Source organism: Paramisgurnus dabryanus, chromosome 17 (assembly GCF_030506205.2).
Source record: "Paramisgurnus dabryanus chromosome 17, PD_genome_1.1, whole genome shotgun sequence".
NCBI classification, from domain to species: Eukaryota; Metazoa; Chordata; class Actinopteri; order Cypriniformes; family Cobitidae; genus Paramisgurnus; species Paramisgurnus dabryanus.
In genome coordinates, this window is record NC_133353.1 from 32,778,283 (window position 1) to 32,794,239 (window position 15,957).

The 15,957-nt window shown below is 37.7% G+C and overlaps 1 protein-coding gene across 3 annotated transcripts in view; it reads left to right on the forward strand.

Annotated features, from left to right (window-relative positions):
• Positions 1-762: 762 nt before the first annotated feature.
• The window catches only part of msrab (methionine sulfoxide reductase Ab), a 44,607-nt gene continuing 29,412 nt past the window's right edge, over positions 763-15,957 (forward strand). The window contains exons 1-3 of one of the 3 annotated variants that reach the window (XM_065288257.2): positions 763-967; positions 14,092-14,160; positions 14,594-14,713. In XM_065288257.2, coding sequence (XP_065144329.2) covers positions 778-967; positions 14,092-14,160; positions 14,594-14,713 — 379 coding nt within the window. In that variant the 5' untranslated portion in view covers positions 763-777. Of the gene's footprint in view, positions 968-7,961; positions 10,377-14,091; positions 14,161-14,593; positions 14,714-15,957 lie in introns of those variants that run through there. The other 2 variants (XM_065288259.2, XM_065288258.2) reach the window with 2 other exon arrangements.

The following is a 15,957-nucleotide window of genomic DNA, read 5'->3' on the forward strand; positions in this document are numbered from 1 at the left end:
TGGGACCTAAAGGCACACTTAAGTGCCTTGAAAGGCACAGCTTTGTTCGACGTCGTAATTTCCACTGAAACAGGAAGTTAGGGTAGGACTTTTAAAATAGCCATTAGTGTTTAGTGTACCTCACAGCCTAAAAGTTATTGAGAAGTTGAAGTGCCGAATGATGTCATAAATAAAGCTACTTCGTACTGGCCTACTGAAAGTGCTTAATGAAATTTCAATGTTCAGGAGCAACTAGTTTAAAGATATTAAAAGGCTAACATATAGATACTAAAAGCCAAATGAAACATCTATTTAGATTTTTGTGTGTGTGTGTGGGGGGGGTAATAATCAGGGCATCTATTTTAACAGGGTTGAAAGATTTTTATTTTATTTAAAAAAAGGCTTTTATTTTGACACTTATCACTAAATAAAACCAAAACTGCAATGGAAGGAACTAATGCAAGTACTACATGCGCAGAAATCGCAATAATCAAGATGAATGTCTTCCAGATGCTAATTTTAATGTATGCAGCCCTGCGCCGTCTACGACAGCACACAGATGCTCAGTTTGCAGACGAAGTGACGGGGAGCTAGCAGCTCATTTGCATGCCGAACAGCTATCTTAATGTGGATATTTATTTTAATTTAATTTCTTACCAGCGCATACTGCACAGAAGGCTTTGTGGCAAAGTCACATTAACCTCTGGCTAGTTAATATTCAGCCTGCGAAATCCCCCCAGCATTTAATGAATATTCACAAGGTAGGCGAGGCCGTCACCTCGCTCCTCCCCCAGCTCCATGGCGCCCGTGCTCAAGTGGACGTGTTTATTTTGGTACGCAGGAGTGCGCACGCACGTCGTCATCATCATCGTCGTCCTGCAGCTCGGTCTGTGTTTGACAGTCGCTCATCTCAGTGAGTCAAACATGAGCGCTTTACCAACCAAAGAGCGATCTTTGAAAGGCAGAGAGGAGAAAATGGTCGTGGCAGGTAAATTCGGTCTTTCATGAAACAGGGCTGCCACGCAGCGGATTATGTAAGGAAACATGCATTACTGATAGTGTAAACACTACGGTTACACAACATCCGGTTCATCACCAGAGTCCCAATTCGCCTTAACGATGCCCTTAAAGTGTAGTTTTGATATAACAATGTGCATTTCGTAAGAAAACAGTAAGTACTGCAACATAGTGATGGTCGTTTTCGAAGCACTGCTTCATGAGGCTTCGAAACATTTACGAATCTTTTGTTTCGAATCAGTGGTTCGGAGCTTGTTTCAAACTGGCCCAAGTCACGTGATTTTAGCAAACGCGGCTTCATTACGTCATAACTGTTTCGAAACGTTTCGAAAATCCGATGGTTCACCACTAGGGGGAGTTGATCACATGACCAGTGTCTAATAAGTTTAGGTGAACTCGGGTAAGTTTTATTATGAAAGTTCATAAAACATTCATCCTTCTGACTAATAACACTGCCATGTTGTCTACTTTTTGTTTATAGACAGATTTAATGACAAAAATGTGCATAATTAAAAGGGTAGTTAGTTTTATTCATTTGTTTGCCCTAAATAAAACTAAAAACACATAATACACTTTTAACTATGTCTTAATTAAGTTAAATAATTTTTTTAAACATATTTTAATAAAAATCTTGCTATTATTTTGTAAAGAAAAGTGTAAAATGTTTGGACACATCTGCTTATACACTATTTTGACCAGCAGGGGTCGCCGGCGTGTGTGGGTTTCGAACTGCTTCGAAAAACTGAATCAATTTTCGAAGCAATTGGTTCAATTGATTCGAAGCTTCGAAAAGCTTTGTTTCTCCCATCACTACTGCAACATACTAACGCATAAAGGAAGTGACGTGAGGTTTTAAGTTGTATTTGACTTCACGTCAGAACTCTCGCGATACTTTATGTCATATGCAAATCGGTCTGCGCAGCTCCGTTTGCAGTCGAGTACGCATATAATCACACACCTACTGTTTGCATTTCAATTTTTTGTATATTATTTCATATATAACACTATATAATTATTATTCTTTGAAGAATTACTTATTATAATTTTTTTTAATTCAGTGTAACTAGCCTTCCTAAACTCTCTCCTTAAGGGAAGGATGTGAAGATGAAGAAATCAAAGTGAAATCTTTGCTCTGTATATAAAGTCAAACTCTGTTTTTAAATATTCAGAAGTTTTAATTTTGAACATTAAAAATATTATAACATAAAAATGCTGCATACGTGATATAGGGGCAGTTTACCATACAGGGTTTAGATTAATCCAGGACTTGGCCTTATATTTGGGCATTTAAATAGCTGTTACAAACAAACCTTACAAAAAACAATACAGGTGTGCATCTTCAGACAAAACAATGGCACTGATATGTTAAGATATATCAGTGCAAGGTGTTTTTAAATGAAGGCAGCTCAAACATTCATTTATGGGTAATCCCTGTCCAGGAAACTGCCCCATAGATTTCATACAGTAGCCTCTACAATAAAATTGAAAGTCTAAAATGTGCTTAAAAGTACTGTGAAATGTATATGTTATTTGTCAAATCTATGTTATATATCCATTTTACATAATACTGTGTGAAATTAGATTACATTTACATTAGCAGCACAAAAGGTCATGGGTTTGAAAACACACTATGATTAAAATGTACCTTGTAATGCACTGTAAATTGCTTTCGATTAAATCGTCTGCCAGATGCCTGAATGTAAATGTAAACTTAGTCCTGTGACAGTGTGAAGGGGAGGAGCACCCATGGTTCTGCACTTTGAATTATCATTAAAAATTAGGGACAAAAATCATAATTGACGATTATTCACCTTGATATTGTAATTGTCGATTTAATAGATTTTACATTGAAGTTTTGAAATGTTTTATAACTTTCTGAGAAGCAGCTGCATGGTCAATTCTTAACATCCAAAGCTAAATAATATAATGTAAATCACAAATAATTGGAAGTTATGTTGTTAGTAAAAAAATCCTAAATGAATGGCTAAAGGACACATCAACTTATCAATTATAAAATCTCTGATTCATTACTGTATTTGATGCCCAAATATACTTGTGAAATGCACACAATGGACAACTGTATTTGAGTATTTTGGCAATCATGTTTGTCTCATCTGTAATCGTAATCCTGATTCGTTTTTCGATTAATTGTGCAGCCCTGTTAGAAATAGTAGACCTTTCAGAACTTTTTCAGAATACTCATTTCAACATGGTATTATTTATGACATACTAATTCTTATTTCGAATGCTATGTAGGATGGACAAAGGGTTATCTGTAAGCAGGTCTTTTATACCTTTGCTATCATGATAGGATCCAGTGGTAGCCGGTGACTTCTTTTTCAATGCGAAGCTCTTCACAACATGTATTTAGCCCGGCATGTGTGTGGCTCATGATTTCAAAATTTGTGCTCAGCGCGTGTTAACTCATGTGCATCACGTGTCATGTCAAAATATGTGTCAGCTGAAGACGCTTCGAAGGGGTTTATGATAAAATAGATGCTTATGTTTGCTAGATACTTGTTTAATTCTCATGTGTAATCAGTGTTTAGTGTCTTGCAAAAATTTTGTGAACGTGATGGTCTCATAAACCCTTTTAGCAGAAAGTGAAATGACGCATAATGCACATTGTTTACATGATGCAACCAACACATATTATGACATGACGAGCAACACACAGGACACTCCGAACACATATTTTGAATTCGCGCCTCTCGGAAGAGCGCAACTGATAGGATCATATTATATTTTTTCAAACAGAATTATTTATAAAAAATAAAGGGGATCCGAGGAACTTTCGTAAAAAAAAAATGTTATATAAAGCCTTTATTTAAACAGGGCTATAGTACATTTAAACACTTCATACCCTGAAGAAGGCTATCTGTGCCGCTACGCATGTGTTGCTGCCCAGTTTAATGTTTTTAAATGTAATATAGCCACGGTTAAATAAAGGCTTTTTTAACATTTTTTTTAAAATACGAAGTGTGCCTTGAATCCCCTTTTTTTATGTTTTGTATACCAAAGATCACCTTCAATTTTTTATAGAATTTCTTCTGCTATTTCTGGGCACTTTGGATTTTTCCTCATGTCAGAATTATTTCTAACCTTTCTTTCATTTATTTTTCTATGACAGTGTTGGCTAATATCCCCTCAAGGTTCAAAAGTACAACTAACTACGCAATCTCTAATTATAAATATTAAAATATGTCTCTGTTACCCTTTGTAAATGAATGTTGTAATAGGACCAACCTAGAGCACATTTATTTACACACTGAATTAAAGTCACACAAAAAAATGCAATTAGATTAAAAGCTTTTGTTTATTTAAGGTTGATGAAAATAAATTGCATAAGTAAGTTATAATAATCATTACATAAAAACAAAATGTAACCGTATTTAAATGAGTTTGCAAGGAACCCAACAAGGTCATTGTGTAATCCCCTCCAATACCTGTCCTAAATTTGACATAAAGACATTTATGTCCATAAAAATAATTAATGAGAGAACCGTGGGTAAACAGCTTTTCCGATTGATTAATGTGATTGATTTTCTGTGATGTCAAACATTATTTCTGTTATTAAGCTTGAATGGTCTGATGAGGGATAAAGATAAAGCACTTAAGAACTTTAGTGCATTATTGAAGCCCAGATTCACTTATTTTATTGTCTGCTATGGTTAGATGTACCAAGTCATAAAAAATGTATTGCCCCTTGGCAGAAATGAGTTTGTCTTTTAAAGGAAAACTAGGCACAATTGCTCCCTGGGCTCATTCCAATAACGAGGTTGTGTACTGTAAATAATTAATGTACTGTAAGTATATCATCTCCAACAAACAATCAATCAGGTGATTTTGTTCCCTTGGATAGGAACATGACAGTTTTTCTGGCCTGGTGCATCCTGGGAGATCTGGTGCCCTAGCAGTGTCCAGGGGCCCATCTGTGCATTATGCGCATGAAAGCTCCGCCCCGTCACGCATTCCCGGCCCTTCTGTCGAAGCAGCTCGCTGTCACGGCATGGCGGAAGCTTCCGGGCCTCTGCGTCTATGGGGGGTAGGAACAAGGTTTTGGGGAGGATGATCAAACCGTACCTGCTGTTGCAATCCTGGCATAGTTTATCCTCCAACAGCCTGAGAAAATCTGATGATGTCATTGTCATAGTCACGCCTCTCTAATTAAATGTCTTTATTAGACAGATGTTATATGCATTTTATTCTCTTTTTGTGCAGAGCATCTCATAAAAATATAGATTTTTTTTTATATTAGGTGGGCAGAGCTACTAGGAAAATACCCAGAAGTTGGGGTGATACTGGCCCAAATTTTGGGATGAATGGCGATATATGATAAATATCTCAGAAATAGTTTCTCTGTAAGTGGAATAAAAATTTACATGCAAGTCAAAGCCTCATGCAAGATGTCACAATTACCTTTATTAAAACATTAATGATGAAAATAAAATTGAAAGGCAGGGTTTTCCTTCTTGAGGGTCATATCAGGCCATTCCGATATAGGCGGATATTTTGTCATCCGGAATCCTGTTGGGGAAAATGACTATATAATACCAAACCTCGATATACCACCCAGCCCTAGGGCAAGTTTGTAAACCATGCATGTATGCAGCCACAAATTTGTGATAGAAATTAGTTCGGTCCAGTTTGTCGTCACACCTCACACACTTCACTAGTGTTGGTTTTGACTAAGATAGGCCTTGTTTAGAGGAATAATTCATCTTTTTTAAGTGTATCCTAAGAAGGGGTGTGCAGTTGAACTCGATGCCATTTAAAGAGCAATTTCTTGTGACCTTGGGGAAGAAACAATTCGGTAAAGAGTGACTGGGTGGTTTTCCATCACCCCCTCCTCACAGCAGTATTTAGCAGATGCTTTTTATCCAAAGCAACATTGAATACATAAATATGAGACACAGTTCACCATGAACAGGCTGTAGTTAAAAGGTTTGCTCAAGGGCACAATGGTGACTTGAGTACAACTGTAATCACAGTAGCTCTTCTGTTCTTCAGCTTTCCCTGTCTGAAATAACCTTTGCGTTCCCTATTTTCACATTTAAACAAGTACACAGTTTTTTTTTTTTTAAGACAGATCTGTGCAAACTTACAGCTTTTAAGCCTATCACATTTAGACCTGCTGCCATTTTGGAATGCAGCACCAACTTTACATAATTCAAGCAATTGGTGAATGAAACCAAATCTTGCCACACATTCTCTATCTTGTTTGTTAAGCCGCTTTACTTTGAAATACCGCAATTTTGAAATTGTACAATTCATAATTAAGCAGTTTTCTTGATTCTGGATATCCTTGTGTTCGTAAACAGACCTCAATGTAAATGAACAGAATGCAGGAGTCAAGATACGTTTCTGCATGCCATTATATAGACGGTTTCATCGGACGCACGTGTGTGTTGTTGCGGTTACGCGTCTGGACGGATCTCTGTTTGTTTAATGGTCTGACTATAGTAGTCTTAAAGGGATACGCTTAAAGGGATAGTTCACCCAAAAATACTTTTTTTTGTCATTAATGACTCACCCTCATGTCGCTTCAAACTTGTAAGACCTCCGTTCATCTTTAGAACACAATTTAAGTTGTTTTATATTTAGTCAGAGAGCTTGCTGACCCTTCATTGAAAATCTATGTACGGTATACTGTCTATGTCAAGAAAGGTAATAAAAACATGATCAAAGTAGTCCGTGTGACATCAGTGGGTCAGTTAGAATGTGTTGAAGCATCAAAAATACATTTTGGTCCAAAAATAAAAAAAATTATACATTTATTCAGCATTGTCTTCTCTTCCGCGTCTGTTGTGAAGCGCATGCACGAGATTAAATTAACGTGACTGCAGTGACGCGGCTGACGTGTTATTTGGTGCGCCCCAGCCACGTCACTACAGTCACGTGACTTCAGTCTTGTGCACGCAGTTCACAACAGAACCGGAAGAAAAGACAATGCTGAATAAAGTCCTAATTTTTGCTATTATTGGACCAAAATGTATTTTCGATGCTTCAACACATTCTAACTGACCCACTGATGTCACATGGACCAGTGGTTCCTAAACTTTTTCAGCGTGTGGCCCCCTTTGTGCACGGTGCATTCCTGCGCGGCCCCCCAAAGAAAATTTGTGACAGAAAACTGTTCTAAAACTCAACATTTTAATAAAAAAAAAAAAACATTAAATTATACAAAAAAGTTGTGCTTTTGGTTAATAGCCTTATTTTTTTAGGTTTAATTACACAGAATTCATGATAAATTAATGTATTTCATAAAATGCCATAAAACTAGTTTGAAAACCACTGACATGGACTACTTTGATGATGTTTTTATTACCTTTCTAGACATGGACAGTAGATTTTCAATGACAGATCAGCAAGCTCTCGGACTAAATATAAAACATCTAAAACTGTGTTCCGAAAATGAACAAAGGTCTTTTGAGTTTGGAACAACATAAGGGTGAGTCATTAATGACATTATTTTCATTTTTGGGTGAACTATCCCTTTAAGTAAGGATTTGAACTAAGGTAATCTACTTGTTGTTTATTTAGCTTGTTATTAGAAATAAACAACTCTTAAAGGACTTTTGTTATTGATTCTTTTCGGAGTATATCGGAAGTTATGTTTGTTCCACGAAAGCCGTTTGTTTTGTAGTTACTGCTGAAACCGTCTATAAGCACGATGCTCATAAAACCGCACGAGATGCAACAACCAGAGGTGTCCATCGTGATTTCACCGAATATTTATTTGTACGCATTTAAGTTGGCTAATTCCTATGAATTCTTACATAGCTAATCTTTTCCAAACGTACAGTTATTATAAAAACAGTATTAATACAAATTTATGCAACTTGTTAATAAAAAACCAAATGGGCTCTATCTTGCACCCAGCGCAATTGACTTTGTCCGTGACGCATTTATCATTCGTATTTTGCCCCGGCGCACAGCGGGTTTTTCCCGTCACAGAAGCACGTCGGCAAACTAGGGAATGAACTTGCGCTCCCTGGGTGGTTCAGCGCAAAAAAAGAGGCGTGTTCCGGCGCAAACCATCCCTGATGCTATTTTGCAGTTTCAAAAAACAATTGCGCCACTGACCAGAAAAAAAAAGTTTAAAGTCAGTGGCGCGTTACGCGTTGTTCAATATGCTATTTTAAGGGCGCATGCTTGACCATAATGTATAGGGTGCACAACGCGCATACACTTTGCTTATCTAATCTACACAGATGCAACAGTTATTTTTGCAAATCATAAATTGTTACACTTAAAAATATTACACGAGATAAGGGGAATCATAGTGGTGAGCATTGTGGTGAAAGTTTTTATTTATTCTCATGCAAATAACGATTAAAATATTTTCATAACTTTGTTGTGTGGCTGTATTACGTTTATTTTATGTAAATAATAATTAAAATGTTTTCATAAGAAACCTTAATGTATATGAACTTGATTTGTAAGAGTACTTTGTGGTTGGACCTTGCTTGCGTTTCTTGCGTCCGATTTCAAAGCCCCCAAACCCTTTCAGCGGTGAGGGTGGACGCAGCGATGTCCTCTGCTGGCGTCAAGTCCTGAGGCAGATCCACCTCCCGTTACACGGCGTGCCCGATTTATGCCGGCAAGCGTGGGATTCCCCCGTACAAGGACGTCGGTCTCCTCGGCTGTGAACCGCTCCTGGCGTGCGCCTGGTAAATCCGTCATAATAATAGCAACCTGCCATGGAACTTGCGCCCTTGCGTTTAAAGGGAATGTTGGCTAGCGTTCTGATTGGTTTATTTGACGTTACGCCCAAACCACACCTATGAATAATGAACCTACTTCAGACCAACCCCTTATTGATTTGCGCCCGGCGCAAGAGTTATTTCTCCCGCCGGGAAAATAGCAACAGCGCCCAAGATCCGCCCACAAACTCACTTGCGCGTTGCGCTTCGCACTTGCGTTTCAGATCGTTAAAATAGGGCCCAATATCTTTATATACATATTTATGAAAAAATGATAAAGCCAACTTCATTCATTAATTGGTTGTTAGATGACTAGTCAAGTAGTTGACCATTGTGTTGACCCACACTTGCTATCCATCATTAACTCTTTCACCAATAATTTTCCAAGGCAGTTGTTCAGTGCTCCACAAAACTATGACTTAAGTTTACTTAATAATTTCTACTGTTGTGTTAACTATTGTATCTAGCTTATATTTGTTCTCCGTGGCGTAGGCATCAGAATGCTGGAGGTGTTTCATAGATTACATGCACTTGCAAACTATAGCAATGATGGGGGCCCTGTCCTCACCATAGCAACCGGAAATGGTTGCTTGGATACAGGTTTGAATAGAAGTATGGTATGAATGCATCAGCAGTCGCCTCCAGGGGACATACGGGCACTTGAACTTGTCGGTGACTCCAGTGTCTTGAGCTGATTTAAGTTGACCCAGCATGAGCTTGTGTTGCAACGGTCCAATAGATACGATGTTGAATGTGAAATGTTTAACAAGAACGTGAAGGCCTGTTGGTAAAGACGCCTTCAGACTAAGATTTCTTTGTTTTTCATTTATATTCAGTCAGTGTTATAAACTCAGCATGCAGGGGTTATATACACAGTATAGAGGATTTTTCAACAGTAGGTTTGTTACTCTTGTCAGGAGAAATGTATGGTTGATATGGAATCGGTTATTACAAGTTGAATTTTAAAACAGCTAATGAAAAAATTGCACGTTTTTTTATTGCAAAAATTGATGATTTTACAAAAGTATTTTTATATGCAATGGCAACGCAAGGTGCCATGGCATTTAGGCAAAGTAAGCATGGCTCAACACCAACACTTGTGATATGCTTCCAACCAATCAGAATTCACCCATATGTCCATGTTATTGGGCGTGTGCTTTAAAGAGTAGCGACATCCTTGTGTCTTCAAAAGTAGATGCCAGTGACGACCAAAACACGTGCTGTAATACTCCAGGTTTTGGGGTCATAAGGTAGTTGAAGAGTTGCTAGATCAAAGATTCAATCCAAAGTCATTTTGGCGAATGTTGTTTAGTTCCTGCGTCTGATATTAGAAAAGACCATTGCCTCTGCTTCTTTCTTTTTTTTTTGGAGCAAATGAAACACCAATTAGATCCGTTCTGTCCGAAGTTTCGTAAAAGAAAAATCCCATTTCCAGTCTCGCCGTTCCAACAAAAAGTCCTCTTCTGATTCTTTTGTCAAGCTCGCCCTCCTCATTTCCTTTTTCCTCTTTTCTTCTCCCCCCTTTGTCCTTTTTGGCGGAGTGGCTGGTAAGGTGTTGCGGTGTTGGCGAAGGCGTATCTTGGCACAATCGCAGGGCACAGTTAAAGGAGGCAGACTGGCACCACCTGGACCTTTGCCAGAGCTCCTCAGGAGAAATACCCACTGCTGAGGTCGGTGAGTGTGCGAGAGAGAGATAGTTATGAGAATGGTATTATATGAAAATGAAGGGAGGAGGTTGGCGAGTGATGGTGAGGTAGAAAACACTAGGTTTACAGTGCCAGAGCTTTTGTGGATGATGGTTGTGTTGGCGTGTTTTTGGCCGGCACATTTATGGTTTTTCACTCCTCTCTGGATGCGGCGACTGCACATTCGCGCGCTGCCAAAAAGGCATGGAGGAATGAAAGACAAAACTCGTACTTTCATATTTCAGCTCGTTCTAATCTGTTGCACATCTCTCAATTTTATTCCTCTGCCCATTCCTGTCTTCATCGCTCACTCCTAAATACATTTCTTCTCCATTTCTCACTTTCTTTATTTAGAAAATGATTTTTTCTTCTTCGCAGATCCTGCCTGGCAGAAATTAGAAATGGCATAATTGTACACTTGGCTGGCAGGTCAGTGCCAGGTGGTCTGTTTGAACATAGTGAGAGCTGGCATGGGTATGACTGCAGAGGTGTGTGTGTGTGTGTGTGTGTGTGTGTGTGTGTGTGTGTGTGTGTGTGTGTGTGTGTGTGTGTGTACAAACACCTAAATCTTTACCTCAATGAGAAAAAGAAGATTTGGTTGTCAAAGTGATAAAGCAAGCTGCTGTTCTGTAAAAATTTTATGACATGAATTTGTTGTCATCTCTTAGTTAGTTTGTTGGTTTTGCAATGAGCTTTATGTATAAGTAAAAATTTAAATTAACATAAAAGACAAAAAGAGCCCAAAAATGAGTCTTCTTGACATTTTTGTATCTGGCTATCGTTTGAGCCCCTCTTTCAGTGTAAATCTGTATTTGTTACCTGATTTATTGTCTGTTATATATGGTTTCCCCCAGTCATGGAATTTCTGGAATATCTTGGAATTTTAAAAGGCTATTCCAGACATTGGAAATCAGGGAATTTTATATTTTTTTGTCCAAGTTATGGAATATTAGAAATTTTGTTTGTCGCTTTAAAATTAGGTTACATTTTTTTATTAAAATGTCCGTTGTGATTTAAAGGGACATTCCACTTTAAAAAAAAAAAAATCCTTATTTTTCATCTCCCCTAGAGTTAAACATTTGATTCTTACCATTTTGGAATCCATTCAGCTGATCTCCGAGTCTGGTACTATAGCACTTAGCTTAGCTTAGCACAATCCAATCCATAGTGATATTATGCATTGCCCGAAAATAGTTCCCTGCTATTGAAAGTAACCAAGGGGACTATTTTCGGGCAGTGCGTAATATCAATATGTTGCATGTCACATGTTACATCAGCAAAGTTACTGATTATTACGCCAGAATGAGAGTATAGTTCCTAGCCATATCTGCCTAGAAAATCGCAACTTTAAATTTTCCGTCGGTCTTAGTACACGATGAAACTACAGAAGAGTCAAGTTTAAAATTGGAAAAATATTGAAACTCTTTGGTTATTTTTTAGCGCGATGCTAATGGTCCAATCAGATTCAATGGATTATGCTAAGCTATGCTAAAAGTGGTAACGCCAGACCCGGAGATCGGCTGAATGGATTCCAAAATGGTAAGAATCAAATGTTTAACTCTATGGGGAGCTGGAAAATGAGCATATTTAAAAAAAAATGTCCCTTTAAGGAATGCGATTTTCGGGTCCAACCCTCCACTGATTTCAAGTGAGATTACAATCTAAACAGCCATTTATTGACATAGTTTATTAGTTTTTACGCATTTAAGATACATTTTTATATAAACTTACAGTGAACACTACATTTTCAGGCTCACAACATCTCAAACAGCTCCTGAAACTTTAGCTTCAGTGAAACAGTCAGTGAAATGTCAGGATATTTGACATTTGGCTTAGAGTGGGAACCCTGGTAATACCACCGGGCTGTTGAATGCTTTATTCTGGTTGAAAAATGTTCCATGGGATGCATTATTATGCAATGTCTGTGGTAACTGTGGTGAATAATTGACTCCAGTCCTTTAAATTATTTGCAAATAATGCATACTCCGCTTCCCCCTATGCCCCATTACCACCTTGGGTGTTCATTATTTTTGTATAATTCAACGTCCTGTCATCAATTATTTATTGTGTATTATCTGGTGTTCCTATTGTGCAGTTGGTTGACCATTGCGTTGTCAGTGCAATGGTCAAACGTTCGAATCCGATAGAAAACACATAATGATAAATCATCTGTCGATTGCATAAAAAAACTAAAATAATAGACATAAATATTATGTCTTACCTTTTCAGACACAAACAGTAAAACTCTTCTCTTGACACCCGGTTACACATAGCATTTATATCTTTAGTACAAACCAAGTTTAATAATTAGGGTAAGGTGTTTACAACAAAGCTATTTACTACGCTGCTAGAAAAAATGATCCATAGCTGTCATTGGAGCGGTAGGACCCTTTCAAAAATGTATACAATACTGTGCCAAAAGCCTTAGGCTTAGATTTGTTGTTTTTGCAATTGTATAGTGATTATATATAATTATTTCTCAGTCTCTTTATTAGATTACAACCAGAAAATGCATGAAATGTGTATGTAGTATAAAACAATATAAAAGTATCAGCTAAAGTGTCAAGTATTTAGGGTAAACTCACCTTCCACTACTGCAGGATCTCTTAAACCTAAATTGAATTAAATCCTAATTTCTAATCGAATGACTTCAAGACTTCAGTCTCCTCAAAATAGCTCAAGATGTGTTTAGTGCCAAGAGAGGTCACACTAAATAATGACTGATGCCTGAAGAAGACATTTAGTTCTGAGAATTGTTTTGTCATATTTCTTATTTTGTATTTTCTGTTTGTATCTTAATAAAAAAGTGACACATAAATATGGATGCATATTGCTAAAACAACAAAGCTGGTGGTGTTGGCCTAAGACTTTTGCACAGTCCATAAATTGTACACATTAGGACCTTGTCAAAGGGTACCGCATGCCCAGTGACAGCTTGCGACTGTTCTCTTTTTTTTACGTGGCTTCTTTTTCCTTGCCATCCAGGTTGTAACACTGATACAAAGCTTTTGCAGTCAATAGATTTTTCATTATTCAGGTCAAATAGTCTTTAAATTCAGTGTGAATTTAAAGGAAGAGGGGTGTGTGCTGGCCTAAATGCACTCTTGTGTACATTTGTGTGTGATGCCGTGACACATTTCTTCATCCGTATGCTAATATTAGTATGCTGCGTGTAAACCACTATCCTTTGCTGCCTGGAGATTTAACTGCTAAATCACTTCAGTCTTCTTAGCTCTAATCCTCAGCACATCTGTGCCTTTTCTCTCTTCCTCTCTACTGTTCTCATTTCAGTATGGCACACTTGGCCCCATCCGTCCAAACATTTTGTTTGCCCGCCACATTTCTTCCTGTGGCCTAACCCACTTCAGTTCATCCCGCAGGCCGTTTAGAAAGCTGATGGTGTGTTTTCCTGATGCTTTTGCATCGCACATGGTTTGTGACCTTCTCTGCCTGGTTTAAAGGTTCGTGTTGGGTGCGCGGAGGTTCAGCGGTATAATCTGCTAAGTGTCTCCCACTGCAGAAACAGCAGCAGTGATTCAGCTTAGCCTGAGCAGACCAGGCAAATCTGCACTAATCCTCAACACAGAACCAAAGTATGACAGTCCCACCACCTGGAACAGCGCCACCACGTGCCACTTTGATATGCACAACATGTTAATAATCGCAAAAATTATATTGATGTGTTTGTGTCACCTTATCTCCAGCAATGCACGCCGCCAATGGGAACCCTACAGTAGAGCCTTTTCCTGATGGCATGGAGATGATCGTGTTTGGTGAGTGTAAAGAAAATTACATCCAGACGTCTTTGGGTGAAAATAATGCATCATGATTTTATTTCGAGATCTGGGTCAAAACAATTTAGCTTTGTTCCAAAAGCTTGTAAGCTTTCTTCGTGCCCTACTTCCTGTGTAGACAGCTACCTACTGGGCCAAAGTTGAAGTAATAATTATAAACTAGTAATCAATACTTAGTTATAAATGTTGATTAAATAATAATATTAAATGTTAGTAATAATAAAATAATAATCTCCTGACACATCATCTTGAAAATATGTTTTACAGAGCTTGTTGCAATGCATTGTGCGATTGCCACATGTAAAAAGAATGCATGCACTGCTCCTTTACAATTTGAACATGCATTGTAATTTTGACTTTTGGGATGGTTTATACAGGTAGAAGTATTATCTAATGTCCCATTCTTGTTTAGGAATGGGCTGTTTTTGGGGAGCAGAGAGGCGCTTTTGGAAAGTTCCTGGTGTGTTCTCTACACAGGTTGGCTACGCAGGTGGATTCACACCTAATCCCACCTATCAAGAGGTGTGTTCAGGTGAGTCCCGTAAACACACAATAATTATACCTGATACAATACATCACTACGCACATGCATAAGGGGCCATCTATGGTTTAAAGGGCAAGTTTAGCCGTGAAAATGAAAATCTGTAAAAGCGGTGATGTTATTCACATGCATATTAAAGCGTCCATAACACACGCTGTTTCTGTGAGTCTGATGTTAATCTGGAGTACCTATAGAGTAGGGGTGTGCATTGGCACTGCCCTCACAATTCAATTCAATTACGATTCACCAGGTAACGATTCAATTCAATTCGATTCTACGATGCATTGCAATGCATCAGAATTCTACTGTACACAACAAGGCAAATTTTTTATAAGTCAAGTAGTAAACTTAAGTGCAACTATTTTCAACAAAAACGAAAGCTGACCTGGGCTCGCAAAATTTTAAAATCCCTGGTAGCCCTTCGGGCAGACACTCTTTAATTTTTGGTAGCCCGAAATGAATATAAGTAGCCAGAATAAAAAAATACACTGTTTAATGTAGAATATTGATAAATCCTGGATTTCCATGTAAGCCAAATATTCCTGCCCATCCCAGCTAACAATTTGGTTCCCAAAACGTTCCCCTATTTTCCAAGGTTTTTGGTTAGCCAGGAATGTTTTCTTTAAGAAAATAAACATTCCCCTAATGTTATTTTTAGGTTATTTTAACGTTCCCCTAACGTTAAAATAATTGAATTGTTATATTACTGAAATATTATATGAATGTATTATAACACAGGTTATTTTTTATAAAAAATACCTCAACACATCACACATTGTATTTAGATAACATGGTATTTTATCAAATATATAAACAACCAGTGACTTTAACACAATATAGAAGACTTAAAGCAGATATTTATTAAAAAGGAATAAACATAATTCCCTTTATGTTCCCCTAATGTTAGACTCTGAGGTAAAACGAAATGACAAACACACATTCTATTCGCTTTAGGTAAACAACATATCTTACCACTGCTGTTTAGTCACCTATCAGCTTGTAACATCATACTCTCAATAGCCTAGACGTAAATCACTCAAGCATATTTTCCTTCTCACATATTTAAGTTACTAACTGAAGAAAGAAAAAAATACGATAAAAAAATGTTAGTCTATGAGGTAAAAATGAAATGACGTTATTTTATTAAATGACTTGAGTTTGCGCAAGCAGGTGCTCGTGAAGAATCTAGCCGGTAGAAGCGCGTGTAGAGGGTCACGCGCATATATCAGACGTGC